Source organism: Malurus melanocephalus, unplaced genomic scaffold, assembly GCF_030028575.1.
Source record: "Malurus melanocephalus ecotype Western Australia unplaced genomic scaffold, MMel_1.1 scaffold_292, whole genome shotgun sequence".
Classification (NCBI taxonomy): Eukaryota; Metazoa; Chordata; class Aves; order Passeriformes; family Maluridae; genus Malurus; species Malurus melanocephalus.
In genome coordinates this window covers 31511-53479 of record NW_026623524.1, presented here as the reverse complement: position 1 = coordinate 53479, position 21969 = coordinate 31511, and the positions used below count along the sequence as shown (strand labels likewise).

Genomic DNA, 21969 nt, shown 5'->3' with positions numbered 1-21969 from the left:
GGATAGAGCTAAAGCCTTCAACTCCTATTCCAAAAGCAGTGTGAGGGTTCAGGTCAGGCAAGATCAGGAGCTTACCTGTAAGCACACCATTCTCCAACAGTTACAAATGGCATCAATGCTTTGCAATGTCTCTACAAAACCCACTTGCTCTCACTKAACTCATCACGCAGTTGTAGAGACTTAATCCACAGCCATGTCTAGACAGTGCCAATCCCAAAGGTACAAAAAATAATCAACAGGCAGCCCCCTCATGAGATTTGCAAAGTTGTCTTTTTCTGATCTTTTTAGGCCCATACTACTTCTCTTCCCATGCACTGGGCTTTGACCAGTCCCTATGGATTTCTCAGCTTAGTCCTTTCCTGGCCCCGAGTTCTGCCTATTTGATTCAGGCTTGGCCTTTTTTTCCCAGATCAAAATTAAAGACAGGACAGCACAGAGCAGATTAATAGTATGGTCCTGTTGCTTGTAGGAACATCCCCATATTGCTGCTCCTCCTCAGGTAAATGACATCAGCTTTCAGTAGGTGAAGATCTGGAGAGGACAGAAAACCCTGCTTTGGCCACTAGAGCATGAGTAAATACGAGAGAGTCAAAGGCATTGCTCCTAAACCAATACAGAAAGAAAGGCAATTTGCAAGGAAGTTACAACATCCATACCATGACAAGTTTCGTTTCAGGCCCACCCAAACTCCCAACACCAATTGGCAAATCAGAGGAAAAGGATAGACAATTACTGTTTCTGTCCCATTCACTGCAGCCGCAATTAAAGCACTTGAAAGAAACATTGAAACTTGTGCTTGCAAACACAATCCCTGAATGTTCTTAGTTGTTGCAAAAAAGATTTTATTTCAAGGAACACTTCACTACACCTTATCTTTGCAGTCTGTCAATACACACGAAATAGAGCAGTAATAACTAACTTTTAAAAAAGAACAATTAGTCCAGAATTAAAGTTACACAGCAAGAACCCTTTCCCGGCACAGGCTCAGTTTAAGGTGTTTTGCCTCAGGAGCAGATRTTTCCTTGGCTTATAAAAATGGTGATCAAACAAGCATGAAAGAGYTCAGAACAAATCACTCCCTTCAGAAATTCCAAGGCTGGGTCACAGGAGTTTTCTGCAATGCAGAACACAGACTTTATTCCTAAAGAGGAAAAAAAAAATTAATAAAAACAACTTTACATCAGGAGAAATACTTAGAAAATTGAATTTTAACCCTAACCACTGGAGAGTTCAATATACAAAACCCTGTTCAATATGATTCAGTAAGAACCAGAGAGCCCATTCCAGACATTAACAACTTCACAACTGAATACTTCTTAACCGATTCACTTGTCTAACACTGATGGGAACATCAAATACTCTTCCCCTGGATAAAGTGGCTCAACACCACCTAGTAACTACACTGCTTCAGGAGAAGAGCATTTAATACASAGGATCTCACTCCTTCTCACCTGTTTTCATTTGGAGAAACAAGGCTTGAGTCTCTTCGGTATTTCTGAGTTGTCCAGTGTTCAGACAGGAACCCCCATGCCCCAAAGCCATTCAATAGGTATTTTTAGAAATGGAGGCACAAAGTGCTTACTTTCTGACCAAACAGTATTTCTTCCTTTTGACTACAAGGTAATGTGAATTAATTCAAACTTTGGTTGCTTGATGGGGAAATGGATTTAATAGATGTCAAACTCAGTACCTCAGTAAGGTTACACTAACTTTGAACTACTTTACATTCACACCTAGGGGAGAAAAGCCAATTTGCTCTTGTTAAGATACTCATATCTTTATATTCTCCAACTGATCTACAAATCTACAAAGAACAAATGGAAAGAATGAGAAACAGAATAAAAAGATGGTAGAGATCTCTTCCATAGACTTCTTAAGTAAGATACAAGGCACCAATTTTAAGAGCAGTTCCGAGAATCATCAGAATTTAACAGATTCCACAAAATAAAGAACACAAAAGATTTTCTTTAGATTTAACATAATATGCAAGTCTGATTTTTAAAATGTCAAAGAATTTAACTTTTCATTAAAAAAATTAATAGGATATTTCTAATGTCACTCTTTAGGAAGTCAATTTTATAATTCTAGACAGAATTCTGCATCAAAAGGAAACAGCGTAAGCAAGATCAAGTAATAGAGTATCTTAGTAAAAACAAGTTTATTCATTCGTATTTTAGGTAAATATGAAAATAGTCAGCAAAGCCTTTTTGCAATGACTGTAAACTTTTTATTTAAAAAAATTATGTTAAAAACCAATACAGTAATTTCCATTAACGTTCTAAAAAAGTTTGTTCACATCTTGAAAGAAAATACATTAGCAACATCTCCCAGCAGAATCAATCTTTAAAAAAGTAAAACTCTAGGTGCGGAACATTTCTACAGTGTAGTATCCTCTACATTTTAATTTAATCACATGATTGAATATCATTCATCTATATTGTCTCTAGAACATGATCAAGAGTATCTCTTAAATAGACGATATTCAATGATGTGTTACACATTGCCACAGGTACTAACATTATTAGAAGAGTGCACAACTCAATTTCACTAACAAAGCAAGACTTTTCTATACGCTGCATTGTAACAGTTAATTTAGCTATATGCCTTTAAAATCATGTACGTTTTCCAAGGAAAAATACTAAAAAAATCCATGGTCCAAATTCTGCTCCCACTTATATTCACAGGATAAGATAAGCACCATCAAGTCATAGTTTATAGCTGAAAAGCATATAGAGAACCAGTTTTTTTATGAGTATAAGGGAGAGAAGAACTTGCCCCATGTCTGTAAACATTCACATAAGTCTGCAGTCAAAAGTGCCGGACAAGCAGCCTATCCGCAATACGATTATTTCATTCAGAGGGGTACTGGGGGCAAGGAGAATATTACGGAGTGTTATTTTAGAGGCAAGTTAAAATGCTTTTATGTACTTTGGAAAGACGTATTCTCAGCTAGCTATACCATACTCCAGTAAAACACAACCCACTTCTACCCAAATACAGTACAGCATCATTTCCTAGCTTTCTTTTTCAGATAAAGGAGTATTCAATTCAGCAGCCCATGACAGCAGGCCCATGACAATATTTCAAAGCATAAAACCCCCACGCACCTCTGACCTACCCTCCCTTTAACATACTGCTGATGCTAACAGGAGATCCTCATACATAGGAAGAAAACATCTGAAAAACCAWAAACTGACCTTGATTTCTGCACACACAGACATGTGCTCCTAGACAAAAGAYCTTCTACAGCTTTGTCTAGTTTGAGTCTAGATCTCATTCTATATTAACCACATATATATACCATACAAAACATAATAGAAGGATAGGTGCTTATACACACTATTAAGTATACTTGGTCTCCCTATTCAGTTTGACAGTCAATTGTCCTATTTACATAAACATCTGTTTCAGTGTTCCTGATCCTGTAAGACACCAAACATTGCACCCTTAAAATTAAAGGAGAGTCAAKGATGCTCAGCAATTCACAGGATCAGACCCTGAATCAATTAAATGCAATCACTAATAACGTTTGACATCTGACACAGCCTCCTGGAAACATTTTGCCCTCGTGTTTTCTCTTTCCCCAACTCGGATCATGCTCCCATTATCGCAGAGACAGCTATCAAAGTGAATAGGATCAGGCTCTGTCAAGCAAACACTGCAGTCTTTTAAAATGTCTGGTATTTACTGCCATCCACTCTGGGGCAGACTTGTCTGCAATGAAAATGGTGTTCCTGGTGTAGATGGATAGTTAGCAAAACCTTCAGGCTGAGCTGTATAGTTCTCCAGAGCAGAAGCAGAATGTGCCTTTAAGGAAGACAAGAAGTTAGGAAACAGCACTGATAAAAACAAGCAAACAAAAATCTAAATTAAGCAAAATTTCAGCCACAATACCACTCTTTAGACAAAAAAAAAATGGATTATAATCTGAAGTGTGCAAAGAATAGAAATGAACAATGCTTCTATACACCGATGTTAAACTGTAGTGCAACTATTGCTCTAAAATACCAGAGAATGAAGAAAGCAGTTGTATTAAGGGGGAAAACAAAGAAGTGTTAATGGCTTTTACTTTCCAGTGGAGTAAGCAGCAGCTGATTTGGAAGGCATAGCTTAATCAGGAGCTGTAATATTTCAGAGAATTTGAACTCTCTTTTGCTTCATTGCTCAAGTAAGTAAGCATTAATTTTAGTGATTCAAAATTATAAACAATAAGATATTCCCTCAGTGCAATCTGCATACATTTCAACAGAATAAATAGATTCCYGAGAGCAAACACAGTACGGCCCTTGATGAAGTAACCTGCTGCTTCCAATCCCCTAATATTCAAGACATCTGACAATATGCTGCACACTGAACAGTACCAGATTTCCTACAAGAATCCCTAATTTGTAGAGGCTGTCGCTAACAAGACAAACTAAACATGTAAACACAAAGTTAACTTATATAGGTTGATGGGTGAAACAAGCTCTTTCAGGGACAAGATATGATTAAACTACTCATCTTCCAAAGCCACTTGAAGTTTATATTAAAATYGTATTTGTGGGAACTATCAAGAGACAGGCACACCCACAACAGGCACAAATTCAAGACAAACTGATTACATGTGTAGAGGAACATAACTCACAACAAAGGGTCCACAGAAATYTCTAAGTTATTCAAACGTCAGCCTGGATTAAGCATAAATTTTGCAATGGTATGGTCAGCTTGTTAGATTTAACAGAAACCCGGCAAATAATTCATTTGCATTATCTTTTCTTTTACTTATCCCCATTTTATAAAGAACTTTAGAGAAGGTTTTAATCAAATTTATAAYACACAGGAGCATTGTACACCAGCCTTGAGCAAAAAGTTAATATAAGTTGTTCTTTATCATCCTCCTTGTAATCAGTTCCCAATCAGGTCAGAAGTTTTAATAATTTACTGACTTAAACTAATCCCAATSAGTTAACAGGCAGGTACATGCTCAAGAGTTCACTGGAAGCAGAAMAGTATTAACAAATAGGCACGTTACCTGCAGTAGTGCTGACTGTGCAGCTGCACTGTGCTGCAATTCCTGTAAGGAAGATTGTGCGGCACTTTGGGAAAAGCCAGGGATACCAGGAAGAGATAAAAGACCAGGAAAAACTGCATTTCCCGGTGTCTGTAGTCCAGAAGACAAGCTGAAAGAAATATCAAAATGAGAATATCATTAGAAACATCTGCACCATGTTTTATTCTATGTTTCCCTCTCTACAAGCTTATGCCTATATAAATTACAAAAGCACTTCTTTTTCTCAATCTCATTAAGGCCAGAATTTCTAAACAGAAGTCCAGTCTTTACCCACCTAAAAATTATTCATGCATACACAAACCAGGAAGGTCTGGAACACATGCAAGAGGATTCAGAATGTTCTGTACCTCAACTGTGCCTACAGTCCGCACACAAATAAACCTTCATAGACAAGAATTTATGCTGAGTACATCCTTAAAGCACCTAAGATATTGYCTGCTATTACCTGTATGTGTCTCAATGGATGCCCACATGGAATCCATTGTTGTAAAAGCCTAGGAAGCACCTCAAATACTCTCATCTGGGAAATGAGATCACTGAGCACTTCACTGGATTTGATTGTCATAACAGAGATTACTGAGRCCAACCTATTTAGTCACTACCCTATCAGCTTCTAAAGACAGGTGGAAATCTTGTGAACTAACTTTAAAAATTTTCTGCAATTATTATCAGTGAGTGAATATATTGTCTACACACCTAAAGTAAAATCACTGTTTTGGTCAAGAGAAAAAGAAATAGTTCTGATCTCCTTCAGAAACAGTAACATACCCAGCCTGCGCAACAAGTGCAGAGTTGAAGTTTGAGCTAAAGGCCGAGGCAAACCCTGGCAGGACCGGAGCCGGAGATTGGGCTGTGGCAGCTGCCGGCAACGGTGCAACTGCTGCTACTGCAGAAGATGCCTGGAGGCCAGGGAAAGAAGGGAGAGCAGGAGTGACAGAGGGTGTGTTAGAGACAGGAAAACCAGGGAAGGATGGGTTTGATGATCCCAGAGGTCCCTGGGCAACAGAAAAAAGGGAAGGGACGGCACTGGATAAGTTAAGCGAGAAGGGTGGAGCGGAGACTGTTGYGGAGGCGGCGAGTCCTGAGATTACTGCAGCAGTGGAACTCACATGGGGGACGGACACAGCCGAAGCAGTTGTAGCCGGAGTGGCCAACAGAGACCCTGGGAGAGTGATGGGCGGGGTCAGTGCTGGGTTACCAGTAAAAGCAAAGTTACTGGTTAGAGAGGTGAAAGGAGGAAGTCCATTGAACACAGGGGCAATGGGAGCAGAGGAGCCATGTGGAGTGAGGGAAATGGAAGCCAGAGAACTGGAGTTGTTCAGAGGAGCACTCAAAGAGGAAAGCCCTGAGAGCGCTGGATTCAGGGAACTGGGTAAACTGACTGGCACTGAAGCTGCTGAGGTATAAGCACGYCCAAGGGCTGACAGTCCTAGAGTGCCATGAGAAGGGCTGGCTGAATGAGAAGGACCTTTGAAGGCCGACAGGGTAGGACTCATGGGTTCTGTTTTGACCAGAACTGGGATACTTGTGGCAGCTGGGGCTGATAAGAGCTGCTGATCAGAATTAGTAGGACTTGAGCCATGCAAGAGGGAGGCTGATGAGCCACAGCTGACTGGCATAATCGATGGTGAAGTGGTTAAAGGTGACTGTGCAGGTAATGTTGGAGGAGTGGAACTAGAATTGGCTACAGATGGGGATGGAAGACCTGGAAAAATAGCCAGTCCAGGTGTGGAGGAACGCTGTGAGCTGGGGGTGGCTGATGGAGTGTAACATTTGTTGACAGAGGAAGTGGGAGGGTCAGAGCTTTGAYTAGCAACGGCAGATAAAGAAGCAAGCTCACTTGTCACAGCAGAAGGTAAAGCAGATGAATTAATTAATGAAGTGTCATTTGATGTCAGAAATCCCTTTAAGACAGACAAAATTGGGTTTGGCAAGCTAAGCGAACCAGGAATGGTAGTGGCAGGAGAATTAGCAATTGTAGATGGAACAGGACTAGAAATCCCTTGGGCATTGGGCGGCAAGGACAAAGGGAGGCCAGCAAAAACTGATGACAATGGAGCAGGATTATTAGCAGAAGCAACTGAAGAGGTTGCAGAAAACGGGAGGCCAGCAAATGGTGTAGTAGCAGATGCGAAAGTTTCAGTAGGCACAGGTGTGGCACATGGAGYGGAAGAACCTTGTGGAGTGGGCATAGCAGCAGGGATAGAAGCCAGCCCAGAAAAAGCTGCAGGGATAGGGGTAGAGGTTGCACTGTGTACAGATGTGACAGGAACACCAGGCAATGAAAGAGATTTGATGACAGTAGGGGTTGGGGTGGATGGCTGAGATGTATGGATGGAAGAGGAGACCTGTCCTGGGAAAACAGGAAGGACAGGGGTAGACATGTTCATCCCAGAGATGAGTGAAGTTGCAGGTGCTAATGGATGGCTTATTGCCTTGACAGGTGATGGGGCAGGGACTGGAGTAGCAGCAGGTGTTGAAGGATTAGAACCATGAGGAGTAAAGAGCTGATTCGCTTGTGCAGAAAAAGCTGCAAAGAAACAAAACCAGTAAGAATACTTGAAAGTGTCAGAAATGTTTGAAATCAACACAAACACATTTTATACAGCATTTCCAAATATGATACACAGGCAATAGCTAACACACAATGTCTACATATAAACGATGAACAGCGCAGCCTATGAAAACAAACCAAAAAGGTACACATGAACACATCACACAAATCATAYACCATGTGGGCCAACACTCCTTTTTAAAACACTCTGTGGCATCTGCTACCTCTTCACGATCTCATGCAAAACAGTTAGAAACTCAAATATACTCTGTAAGAGTAAGAACATCTAAGTGACACAAGTAAACACCCTCCCTCTGGTCCCTAACATTTGGCAGTACCCAAACCAGATCTAGTATTTCATCAGCATCAGATCACCTGGACTCCTCTGCATCCACTCTCACTGAAGGTCAGAATTTCCTTCAGAACCAGTTAATTCAATGTATCATGATTTCAAGGAAGTTTAGTCAACAACTGAAGAAAGCTGATTTCAGGTGCTGGTAGTTTTCTTTCCTTCAAAATCAGGTCATTCTCTTCACTGTGTTTCCTTCAGATTTTGATTCTAAGAAGGTACACTTTTAAATGCATGTATCATACTATAGTATTTAACTAACATTGGCACTTGACTTTAAAAACAAGTATTTCTAGGAGTCTTTTGTCAGGTGTCTGTGGTAAAGGCAGACACCTGCCACTAAGAGTATCAGCTTGTGTACAAAGTAAGAGACATCAGTCAAGCTGCAGGAAAACAGGCAGGCACACTGCAAATGCGAAGATGGAAGTTACTGGAAAGGAGCTGCATTAATTAACTGCTCTTGATATGCCTGCCTCTAGTTTCCYGTGGAACATGAATGTATTAATAAATCATTCCTTGCAAATGACCCTTGTGCTTTATTTTACTTTTGGAATAATACTTTTGTTCAACTGTAAGCAAGCCACTGATCCAACCAGTCAAACTCATCACCCATAACTCTTAACAGCCTAAATGTCTCTCTTGCCTGAATTCTCCATATAATTCTATACACAAATCCAAAAAATCACTCTTTAAAATCTTGGATCTAAGTTGATATGACAAACTCCCATTTCATGCATCTTAAAACTCTGAAACTAGAAAGTCTGCAAAGAAACTATTTCTTTTCATGTATTTTTTTTTCAAAAAAATCCAGACTGCCCAGCTCTGGATTCTGTTCTTTTCTCATGCTTTCCAAGCTGAAGACTCTCCTAAAAGTCAGTTATTTAAACCTGACAGCCAAGATAATCACCAATGGAGTACAGCTGTAATAGAACTCAGAGCTGTTACTGAATTTGTCTTCCTAAGAGAACATTTTATTCCTTGCACTGTATTCACTTAGCTGTATTAATTAACTTAGTAAAATACATGCACRCTTAAAGAGAGTTATATAAGAAACTGATTCTTCAAAATACTTCTGTAGAACCATTCCTGGACATAGAGAAGGAAAGACAAAACATAACTTTTTTTTGTCCCTGGGAATATTTACAGTAGCTAAACTTATCATAGTAATTTTATCTATTTGCAGTATTTSTTAATATGTCTGACTCAGTACTCAATAAATTCTCAGTTTGTATTTGTCAAATCTAACAAAGTATTATCAAAGCCTTTTTAAAAGTAGTTCCTAGTGGGTTTTATTATTATGATTTGTACTAAGTGTACAAAGCACCACACAAATAAAAACAATAAAAAATTCACAACTTTGTAAAAAGAACAGGATCTTACAGGGTAAGACAAAAGTGCAGGTGGACATGGTTGGAGCGAACAGTCTGGGATAAGATAAGACATTCAAAAATCTCTGAATCTCTCTTGTGTTTCTACCTTCTTATTGCAACTGATATATGAAATTAGAATGTCAATAGGTTTTCCAATAGACCAGAGTTTTAAAAATTGCAAAGATATACTGAAGTATATACATGCACTACAATACAAAGGGTATTTTGATTTAGCTTTTTACATTATTKCTCACATACTTATATAATGAAGAGTATAAAAAACTTTGATAAACTAACACAAAAGGATGAACTTTAATGTTTCCCTGCTTCTAAGTGACAAATGTCAGATGAYTTTTTTCTTCATTTTTAAGAGATCCTATTCCAACAGTAGCTACTTAGAAGCTTATGAAAATCCAAACAAATAAGTTGTTAACATTTTCTGAACAAATAACAAAGATACAATCAACACAAAAGTCCCCCTATGGATCTGCAGTTTACCTTGATTTTGGGAAGGTTTTGCCTGGCTGGAAAGGTCCTCATTTTCTAAACAGAGAACAACAGCTTGTTACTTAAAAGCAAATGAAACKCCAGCAGTGAATGATCCACTCACAACAATGAACCAGGAAAAACAACATGAATATTTTTAAGGATATGCATGCTTTACCTGATCCCACTTGATTAGCAGTGTATGGTGGAGGAGCTGGTAAGCCTGGAGCTATGACATTGGCCATTGGAACTAAGCCAGCATTGTTGTAAGCACCTAAAATAACAAAGGCAATACACATCTCTGTTGTCAGAAGAACTTGTATCTAGATGAGCCAGTAAGCACCCACTCCTTTAAAAGAACATTTTTAATTATCCAGGCTGGATGATGGTTTTTGCCAATTCTGCCTGAATGACATGCATTGTGACACAAATTTTACTAAAGGAAATTCTCAGAGAGAGCCTGAAAAAGTCAGGYTTCAATTCCCTTCAGTTTCATTTTGCCTGAAAAAACTCATAGGGGAAGGTGTGATACAGAGTGTCTGCAGCATCATTGGTTACTTTGCTATTSCTAATTTAAAGGGTATCCAAACTCCTTCTTCAACATTAAAGCCTTAACAAACAAAAGAGGCAAGCATAGATCAGTAACCATGACCAGTCCTTAAATGCTAGCCAGAWAATTCAGAGTAAAATGTCCCATCTCAAATACTTAATCTAGTAGTCTTCATTATTTCTTTAACTGTTAAGAAATTCAAGTGGATTAGCGAAGTACTTTAATTTAAAATTATTATGGCAATTAATGTATTAAAAATACCTTTTCTTCTCCCTTATTTTTTGAGCAACTCAAACTGTTGGATTGCTGTGATATACAGTTCTGATGAAACCCATATGAATTAAAACTCCAGGAACACAAAACATTTCACAGTGGTCCTGAATTAATAATTTCAGAGTGTAGTAACTTAGACTTCATGGGAAAAGATAGCACTTGAACAATTCTGAAAGCGCACCAATTTGTCATACACAACTCCCATCTGATATCACACTTTCACAGTAATTCCACCTGATGCTAACATTTCCTGCAGAACTCTTGCCTGAAAATCAGAAAAGCAACTAACAATCACTGCATCACCCAGGAAGGAAATGTTCAAGAGGCAGAAAACAATTTATCATTCTGACCATCAAYTGAAAGCAATCACATTCAATAGTTTCAGGTCAGCATCTGCCATCTCATTAAATACACACACAGACATATAGATCAATTCATCTACTATGAGTTCTGTTGCCACAAGTGCTTTCTTAAAAAAACATGTTGCAGCCTAATAAGGCCCTGAACCTCAAGAGCTGTTTCATATCCTAAACCTATACTATTATTTATATCCTGCTACAGGCCAAATTTTTTTAAGACACTTCAGATAGGATTTATTTAACATACATTTAACATAGTCTGCAAGTTTTCTGTACAGTTTCCTGGGAACAAGAAATTTCCTGGGCATAAATAATCTATCAGTCTTAGTTTAGCCACTASTAGTGCCCATTTTTCTTAAAAAAACAGGCTGTAATAAGACTTGCAGACATCAAAATGATTAGATGACTCACCCTTCAGCATGCTTGCTAGGAGTTCTGTTTCACTTTCTGATCACCTACCTGAAAGATTCTCTGAAATCTCTAATATCAGTGAAAAGCAAGTCCTAACCAGAGCARAATTTAAAGATTAGAAAAGGCTTTCAGCAGCTAGACCTGAATCTGACTACTTTTAAGTACTCTAAACTTTCTTCCAAAGCAAGGGCAACTGCCTTGCTCCCTTCCAGAAATGTCTGGAATCCAAAGATGCAGCAGAGTGGAAAGAGGAGTTTATGAATAAAGGCTCAATCTTTCCTAAGGCACCAGGCTAGAAACAGACCAATGGCAGGAAAAGGCAATCACTATTTCCCTTGAGACTAAAATCTACTTTTCTTTTAGGAAAATGTTTACTCTCAATTATGATGGAGTGAAGGTAAAGCTGAAGGCAACTGAGAAACAGATTACAGCCCTTCAGCAAATTCCTAYTCAGGGCCATGGCTGATCATATCCAAAGTTGGGTTCTACAGCAACAAGTCTGACTTGTCAAGTCAAAGCCCAAACCTCAATGAAACATTACAACAAAGTCACAGTCCTAGTTTTGTCTATATGCACAAACCCTCCCACAAATGAAATATTTTGTCATTGGAACAGGACTGTGTTCCAATTTTTCTTATGCACATTGGAAAAAAAAAGTCAAAATATTCCTCTTTTTATCAATTTTGCTGTCATGACAAGAAAAGGGAGAAACTTTTATTCAGTATCCAGAATTTGCTTAGGGAGTAGAAACCAATTTCAGATATAACCATGGTCAGAGAAACTGACACTTGACMCATTACTTAAAAAACAAATGCATGAAACAATAGCATCAAGCTAGAACACATAGAAACCTTACTTGGTGCAATAGTTGCATGTGGCCGACATGGTGGGATGGGGTATGGAACTGGTTTGTGTGGATTGTACGTTGATGGAGCCTACATAAACAAAGAACAAATGGGAAAAGCAACAGTGAAAGTATTACCTAATGTTTCTCAGACAAAAACCTAACATTCAGATACTACTACAGACTGGTATCCTTCACTACGATTTATCTGATATGAAATTTGTTTGCAATACCCATAGTGACTACAAATATTTCACTCTTTATGAAAAGAATGAAACTCACTAGTAARCCTTTAGATTTTAATATAAACCTGAAGTGGGAAAGAGAACTCCTTTCTGCCTGGCAGTTCTCACACACTGCAGTCTTGGAMTGACTTCTCATTTGAAAGGTTTAGCATATTTAAAGGGAGCAAGTATTTCTGAAGGAACCTATGCCTTTAAAACAACACAGCTTTGTAGGAAGTATTTCTTAATAGAAGTGATAATAAAACATTTGGAGAAACTTCAAAGTAGTAACAGGTTCGCTGAAAGTTTGTCCCGCATGCTTTAAAATTTTGAAATACACATCAGCTGTGTTGTTAAGAAACGTGAACCTCTTTCTAAGACACTGCTGTAATTCAAGTTTCAAAGATGGCATTTTCTGTGTTCATGAGGGAAATCCTCATAATGGATTACTAAAAATGCTTTCAGTTTTCTCTTCTGCTACTGTAATTTAAATTCTGTCTTTAAATGCACATACATTGTATCCAGTAGAGATAAAAGATAAAAGATAAAAGATAGAGCTCATTTTCAAGTTAAATAAAAAATACTAGGTCATATTCATTACAGAAGTTTAGCTTCAATTAAATTGCTGCTCTATAGTCTTCTTGCACATAACAGCATTCTATAACAGAGCCTTGTTGAATTGGCTGGTGGTTATTTTGGTTTTAAGTTTCATTTATTTATTAATTTATTAGACATACTGGTTTGGATGGTCCAAGTATACGGGCTGCTATTCCCTTTCCTTCATTAGTACATTCTTCTGTGTCCTTTTTGATAGGGGTTCCCTGAAACAAAAAAAAAATTAAACCAAACATTAATTTAGAAGCAAATCTTGCTGTACAATTTCTGCCATATTTTATTTTTTTGCTGAACCACATTTGAGTTTTCGAACATTCTGAAAGTAACCATGCTTGTCAGGAAAAAAAAATCCAACCGTTTTAGGCTTGTAAAGAAATGAATAAGAGCATTCCAACAGCTTGGTTTGTAACACTGAGCTTTCGTAATGAGAGGCATTTTAAACAGTCCATGTTGATGATGGAATTCTGTATTTTCACTTGTGGATGTGGCAACTTTAATTTCACTSTCCTTAAGTGTTCACAGGAAATGCTTAACATGCTTGTTTAAGAGCCCCACTAAGATTAGCAGTAGTACTCAAGTGACCGTATKAGGTCACCTTATCAACCTATCAGTAAAGCTTTTGACACCTCTCATGATTCTGCCAAATACTGCTGGAGTTCATAATGTTTTCCTGATATGAACAATGTCTTATTTATGAAATAATCTTTACTTGAAGCAGCATAGAAAGAATGGCAAATAAAAATAACGGAAGTTCTCTATAAATGCAGAATGGGGTAAAAAACCCAACCAAACAAAAACYCCAACAAACACRCTTCGGTTTTGATTCCACTCCTCCCTTCATGTTTATGAATTCTGGGTTTGGTTATACTATAATGAATCTTAAATCAAGGGTTCACTTGTGAAAAGCAAAAGCATAGGATCATGCTTACTGGAAAAATTCCATTTATGCGGCTTGGTTTGCCCTTGGGGTAAGGATTGCCAGGGATCATGCCACAGGATGATATCATAGCATGAGGAGCCTTACAGCCTGTTTTTGAAGCCTGCAAAACAATCAAGACAGAACATTATCTGCTATCAAATTCAACAATTTGAGGAAACTAGTTAYTATTTCATGACATTTAGACTGCATGAATCAACCTACATGGAACAACTGAAACCTTGTGTCTCAAGTCTTATTCCAAATAATACAAATAGTATAAACTTATGTCAAGGTCCACTTCTGCTGACACTGAACTTGGGCTTCAGCACCCAGTGTTCTCTAGAACAAAGAAAAACTGTTTCCTTCAGGATTGGCCACAATTCTGTGTCCCTTTTTCCATATGTTCCTAGTGCCTGACAGAAACTTCACCTTCTGCTGCACATATATCGCACAGCTCTTATCTTTTTTCAGTTGCTTGTTTCAGCTTGTCTTCCACCAGTAGTTCCCAGAAGTCCTCCTGCTAAGCCTGACCCCACAGTGACCATAAGGATGCAAACAGAATCCTAACAGAACCAAGGATATTAGTTCATCTTGATTACCTGTTCGAGAATTCTTCTGCATCTTTTCTTCTCTGACATATTAATTCTGAACAGATCTTCAATAAGGCGGTAATTCTGAGCATCAACAATGTTGCTATAAAGACATTAACAGACAATTACTGCCATTCCATTTGCACAAGATGAAATAATGCACCACTGAAAAGTGACYTACACTTTGCCACTACCCAAAAATACATTAAAAAAACCTAATTAGTTCAGATCATAATATTACTATTGTTATTATTAAAGTAAAAACCCCAAGCTTAAATATAGACTTCATACCTGTAAGTAAAACATGATATTRGAACTAAATATCAATACAGAACAATAGGCAACAATGGCTAAACTTTATTGTGAAAATAACAATGTTGAAAAAATGAATTTTGCATCACAACAGTTCATTAGAAAGGTTTAATTGCTACTAGCACACAATTCCTAGCACAGCAGAAAACCAGCAGCTACTCAATTTGCCACTCTTTCTTGCCAACAGAAAGAGAAACAAGTTTCATCTAATTTACTCCAGAATGAAAAAGACCAATTCCTGGTAAATCTCTCCAAGGTCTGCAGAGCTAGTGAAAGCCTTCATATAGTTCCAAAAAGTACTCCTTCTCTCTCTTCTCCCCAAAACACCACCAGACATACAACAGAGAACAAAAGATACGACTATAAGGAGACCAACGCCTGCTTCTACCCGCCTTTTTCAAAATTCTGACCAATTCCTTGACCAATACTTTTCTGTCAAATATTACCTGAGCCATCCAAACTACCAGAAATACAATGCAGCATCAAAAAGGATTCCTCAAAGGAGGATATTAGACGGAAATTAAATCATCAGAATGTTGAATGAAGACACGAAAAACACCTCAAAGAACAGTATTAAAAYGTGAATGAGCTTTCAGCTTTGTTCACTGCTCCTGATTAACAAAGTAAGTAGCACATAGAATTGGACTAGGATTTCTGATCATGACTCCCTTACTTTGCTCTTGTACTGTAGAAATTCCAACAGCTAAGGAAGCTATTGTGCCATCCCCCCATATCAGCTGAACTGTAGCAGCCTAAGAGCTCCAGTCTCATAACAAGAAGATAACAGGTCAGTCTAATGTACCAATGGCTAACTTTCCTTAGGCTACCCTGTTTTATTTTGGTCTGAAATAGGCTAGGAGCACTTACATGGCTTCCTTAAGCTCAATTCCAAAAGCAAAATTATGTCTGTCTTAATTGTTTTACAGATATTCATATCATGAATTTATATGCTCCAAGAAGTTCAAACAGGCTGTAATATACAGCATTCATAGCGAAGACAGACATGCTTCAAGCAAAAAAAAAACCTAAACAACCCAAAACAGAACAACATTCTATATAATAAATCACCTGAACCAAGCAGAAGAGTTCCATTTTARATATGTGTAGGTAACAGATTCTTTGAAGCAGCTGTGTTCACTAAGAAAACCCCAACTTTCTCCRTAAGTATAAATTTAGGATATCTATACTTTTTTAATGGAGAGTAGATCTGACAATTTAAGAGATCCATTTACTTAATTCATTTCTACATATGTAATATTTGGAGACCWTTTCAAATACAAAAGGGTCAATTTCCAGAATTTCCTGCTCTCAAGTCTTCCCAATTCAGTGAGCTGAGAAATAAGCTTAAGGCCGTTTTTGTTCTCTACATTTGAAGACCACAGTAAAAATTTTCCAGCAGGCAGAAGCCCACACAGCAGCATGCTCAAGACTCAAATAAACTACGGAATTTTCCACAATCACAGAATCATTGGCTGGAAGGACCTTAAMGATCTAGCTCCAAGGCAGTGCAGGGGAGCAGAGATACCTTTCACTAGAAYAGGTTGCTCAGAGCCCCATACAGCCTGGCCTTGAACAKTTACAGGGATGGGGCATCCACAACTTCYCTGGGCAACCTGCRCCAGTGCCTCACCATCCTCATAGCAAAGAATTTTTTCCTAATATCCAGTCTAAACCTACTMTTTTTCAGTGTGAAGCCATTCCCCTTGTCCTGTCTCTACACTCCAGCTCTCTTGCAGGTTCCCTTCAGGTAYTGGAAGGTTGCAATTAGGTYACCCCAACTTGCTCCAAGCTGAAAAAAACCWCAATTCTCTCAGCCTGATGTCTACTTCTAATTATTCTTTAAACAGCCCTATCAGTAATGGATTTGTGCTTTACCCTAACGAGGCACAGTACTTCCTTCTAGGAKTATCTGAAGTTTTATAGCCTCAAACATGAGCTAAACCAGTAGAAGTTAAGGATAGCACAAAAGATACTTACGAAGCTAAGATTTCAAGGGCAATAAGTTTATCTTTACTGAATGTGAAGCAGTTGAGAATATTAACCATTTTTGATGCTGGAACTGCCACTATTTTCTGATAAAAAAGAAAGAAAAAAGTGCATATAAAATAAAGCAGTACAACTATTTTAAACTCAGAATACAACTCAGTAACAGCTTCATATGGTGTATTTCAGTAAATTTTTAATAGCCTCTCCCTCCCATTGGGAAAATGGCTAAATTTTGAACAATTAGCTGCAAAAAGCACTTGCCCAAAGCAAAGAAATTAGGAGAGTTAACAATAGTTACAAAGGTTACATCCATTCCAGTGATACACAGRAAAGAAAAAGTCACTTTAGTCAGAAAAGATACCCCAATTAGAAGTTTGAAATTTCATAGCTTAATACCTCTGAAGGAGGAGACGAAGAAGAAAGTTTGAAGATTTATAAAAGGTAGATTGACTCATCAGTTGAAAAGTAGGAGTCATAAAATTAAAATGACATTAAGAGAGCAAATTTATTCCACAAGATTATGACACAAGAACTTACATGTTGTAAGGCCTTTATGGCCTTGAGCTGTGGTTCAGCCCAGGAGAAGTATCTCAGTAATTCAACAACCTGCAACAGCAAGGCCTTTAATTAATCTTTAAGATATATTAAAACTAACAGCATCAATATGATGTTTCTACTCTTGTAGTACAGTGGTAAACTACTAAAAAATATCTGTCTGTGATGTCTGATGGTTGATGCCTACCAGCATTTAACATTCTTTTTATTTCTAAGTAGGCAAATCTAACATGCTTTTTATTTCTAAGTAGGCACCTAATACTATTTTATGAGACTACAACTTTCTATGGAAATATTTAAAATATTTGCTTCCTTACACACGTAAGAATGCCACTGAATTAGAATAAGTACAAAAAAAAAATCTAGTATCTCTGAAAAAGCTTATCAACAATCAGTATCTCAAACCGCATATTCCCAAACATACACCAAAAAAAACGAGCAGGAAAAGAARCAGAAAAGCTACATATTATCATATTATACATTATTACTACATCTATTTAGAAAAAACGTCCAAAATCCTAAATTCCATTATCATACATCTATACCATTTTCCCCACACATTAAGAAAGAAAATGTAGTGATTTTGATGACAAAGCAACTTGAAACTGTTTTTAATAGTTTAATGCTGATATAATAATAAAATCTTCTCAATTAATAAACAAGACAAGCTAATATGATCAGCTTCAGTAGGACTAGAGACAATATGTCTGTATTACTGAATACACAAAAACAACTGCTCCCATTAAACCCATGACAGTGTAGACTTTACCTGTTCACTTGAAAAGTATCCATGAACATATTCAATAGCTTTTAATTTGTACTCAGTCAAAACAGCCTAAAAGACATAGAAAAAAAGATGCATAATTAGCGACTGAAAAATTATAATTAGAGTATAACCATCTGCTAATTCATTAATCTAAAATCTGCCCCTACAAAGTAACAAAGTGACATTTCCATCAATTACACTGCAGCACTTTGAAGTAGCAGTATATTCCTTAGGTAACTGAGAACAGTGAAAAGCAGGAAGACATTATTTAATTCTTTTTAAAAAATACTCATTTCTTTTAATTTACTTCATTTCTTTTTTTGTTATTGCTTACAGCTGTACTGAGAGAACATCATCATTCTTCTTTTTGCTCCAATGATTTACAACAACCTTATATTAAAAAAAAACAGAGTCGATTTTTCAGACAGTCTCTTTGTATGTCCCCTGTAAATTAAGTACCAAAGTATCCCACTTCRGTAAATTTATGAAGAAATTGGATAACGAGTCTATACAGACAGAGTTAAATATACAACAAAGCTTGCTGCAGAGATGGATACTGTCTTATCATTATCCACACACATATAAAACTCTAGCATGCAATCATACAAAACAAACAAAGCACAGTACTTTAATSCACCACTGGCCTTTTGACTTTGTGGTATTTTGTTGATAACCATGTCAGYTGTCTAACAGCCAGGACTTCCTCCCTCTCCTATACTCAGCTCTCTGTGACAGGTACAAGATGTAAAGAAGACAGCTAACAGCTGAATTCTTGCCCCAAGCTGGTGAAAACACCTTTCTTCCTTCCACAGTTTCCAAGTGCCCCATATAATGCTCGATCTTCTGTATTCTCAAACCACCTTTAGCTTTACTCACACACYCACTTCTGTCTTCCTCCCAAAAGCACTAAAATCTACCCCTTGCTTTTTTGTTACTGTCCTTCCACACAGACAGACACGAAGGTCTCCATCACTGCAGCCTGAGTAGCACAGGTGCACAGAAACCCACTCAGATACTGCTTGAGGCAATCCTCTTCCTTTCTGTGCCTCATTAGGAGACAAACACTACCAGACCCACTAAAGTCACAGGGGAGAAAGAATTTCTCCACGCTCGATTTTTTCTTCTGTCCCTTCCTCCTCTTCAGATATTTTGGAAAAAAACAGGGTATGCCATACATTTTTTACCAAAATAAACGTTACTTTTCCTTCTCAAATCAACAGCTGAATGACTTTATAACAAAAGTACAAATAGAAGACACTGCTAAGCATAATTTATGGAACAAACAAACAAAACCTCCAAAGTTTATCTTGCTAGTAACTGTAAATACRTATGGGGAAAATAGAACTAAGTTACACATGAAGATATTTAAATAACTGTTCCTGCTAACTGTAGACTGAAAATGGAACATACCAACACAACAAACTGGTACATCACATAATAAAGAAGGTTCTACCACAGAGCTAGAAATGAAGCTTGAACAAAAACATAGCAACAAAGGCACAAAAATCAGCATTTGGACAATGAATGTTACACCACAACAGTACAGCTATTATTAACACAGCACAGCACTGATCCTTAGATCAACAGCAAGCTGGAATACAGGAATACAGACAGAAACACAATTGCCTAAAATCACATGTCTAAACCCTTTTGTCTGAAGTCTTTAGTAATCACACAGCATATTCTGAAGGACTGCACTGCAATAATATAACTGAAACATTACTGCCTCCCACCATCAGTTATCAGAGAAAGCATTCATGTGTARGTCATTCCTTGATTTGTTTTTTTGTTCCCAGATTTTCCATACAAATTTGTAAATTGGGAGGGGAGTCCACACCCTGAAGTATCTTAAACTGATATGTTTTTTGCTGTTTGATAAAGGAGACTTTATGACCATGACCTTATGCAAAAGTGCAGTTGGGATAACAAAGACTCATCTCTGGGGCTTCTGTTGAACAGTTTTATACCTCACTGCGGTGCAAAATAGTAATACTGCAATTGCAGCCATCACTGCCTCATGCCAAAGAGAAACTGAACTAAAACCCAACTCTAATACAAGTCCTGATAAAGGAAATATACATCCCCTAGATAGTCCAGCAAAAAACCTCCACTTATTACAAAAACACTATGGATAGCTGTTCTGCCACGAAGACATCTCATCTAAAACAAGCCCTTCACAGTCACACCAAGACAGCTTCAGCAGGGTACATAACTGTTCTCCTGTGACACCTAAATAACCTCTACTTAACTACAACATACATCGTTACAGGTTTCTGCTTCCCATGCAGAACATAAATATTGCTCTCAGAGGTTCTGATTTTCTTCTCTCTCCTCTTCCACTTCCATCATTTGGGGAAGCGTGCCAACTACTAACCTCAAGTTAGTGTTAGCTTTCCTGTTAAAACCAGGCCTCTGTGCAGAGAGAAACCAGAACCCTGCCAGATGTGAGGAAGCACAGGTTTGTATCTCTGCTCCCCACAACCAGCAGTATTTTGCTCGGTGAGTTTTTAAGGGGATGCAGAGCACCACAGCTCAGAGCACACTTYGAAACGCAGGATTTACATCCCAGTGGAACAAGGTCCGCACACACTCCTGAGCTGTGGGAGACGTGACGTCCAACAAGGACAGCAAAGCGCAGTCCAGGAATAAGCCTTCTTACATCTTATTTGTGCATTGTCCCTCCTAAATCAGCACATAAAAGGTGGGTACTTCACACTGTCTCTGGTCAGACCAAGAAAATGCAGCCCCTCCCCCCAAATAAGAGATGCTTGGCTAATTTGGTTTGTCTTCCTCATCTTCCTTGAGATSGAAAATGCTGCAGTAACCTTATCCAAGTGCTTATTTCAAATCAGGGCTCAGGATCATCCAGTCCCAACCCCCTTCCCACTAGACCAGTTTSCTCAAGGCCTTATCCACCCTGGCCTTGAGCACTACCAGGACTGGGGCATCCAGAGCCTCCCTGGGTAACCTGCTCCAATGCCTCAGCATCTTCACAGTAAGGAATTTCTTCTTAATATTTAATCGAAATACCCGCCCCTTTCAATTTATAGCCATTACTCTTGTCCTATGGTCACCAAATGATTAAACTAACACGCAAAACGAGAAGTTACCTTCCTAATTTCATCCAGCACGGTCTCAAACGATTTCTTATCCATCTTGATTGTTTCATTCAATGCCGACACTCAAACGTGAATTAAATACTACCGGTAATAATAATAATAAAAAAAAAAAAATCCTAAGAGTCTTTGAGCACACAGGAGAAAAGGACTAAAATATTTAAAAAAAAAAAAAAAATGCCAGGCACGGAAAGTGGCCCGGGCTGTCCTAGGCGCCGGGGATGGAGCGCTGCCGCCCGTGCAGCGCCGGACACAGAGACAAAGGCGGCCGCCGGGACCCGCCCGGCGCGCCCGCTACCTCGCGTCCCGATCCCGCTGCGGCGGGGGAGGCCGGGCGGGGAATGGGATGGGATGGCGGCAGCGGCGGCAAGAGCGGCAGTGGCGGCCGCCCTGCTCAGCACGCGGCACCGAGGCCCGACCGGCCCGGGGCGCCCTCGCAGCGCATCGTTCGCGGCGCCGCCGCCTGCGATCCCGGCGGGCAGAGGCGGGGCGGACTCGGGCGGCCCCGGGGGCAGGCGGGGCAGGTGAGAAAGGCGGCCCGGGAGCCGCACGAACCCCCGACAGCACACCCCCTCCGCCGGTCTCGCCTCCCCGCCGTCGCGCCCCTATGGCATCACAGCGCCGAGCGAAGGCCCTGTTC

At 38.8% G+C, this 21969-nt stretch overlaps 1 protein-coding gene across 2 annotated transcripts; it reads right to left on the bottom strand.

Annotated features, from left to right (window-relative positions):
* Positions 1–929: 929 nt before the first annotated feature.
* Positions 930–21441, bottom strand: PROSER1 (proline and serine rich 1). Of its 2 annotated transcripts, none has more exons than XM_057376816.1 (13): positions 21324–21441; positions 18217–18282; positions 17430–17498; positions 16884–16978; positions 14604–14697; positions 14015–14125; positions 13208–13291; positions 12259–12337; positions 9988–10083; positions 9822–9866; positions 5819–7580; positions 5012–5159; positions 930–1141 (listed from the first exon to the last, which is right to left on the bottom strand). In XM_057376816.1, exons 1-13 carry the CDS (start codon positions 21366–21368, stop codon positions 1136–1138), a joined length of 2700 nt encoding a protein of 899 aa, XP_057232799.1. In that variant the 5' UTR covers positions 21369–21441; the 3' UTR covers positions 930–1135. The 2 variants fall into 2 exon arrangements, with proteins under 2 accessions (XP_057232799.1, XP_057232798.1); XM_057376815.1 differs by lacking the exon at positions 930–1141 and adding an exon at positions 2132–3807.
* Positions 21442–21969: the final 528 nt, after the last annotated feature.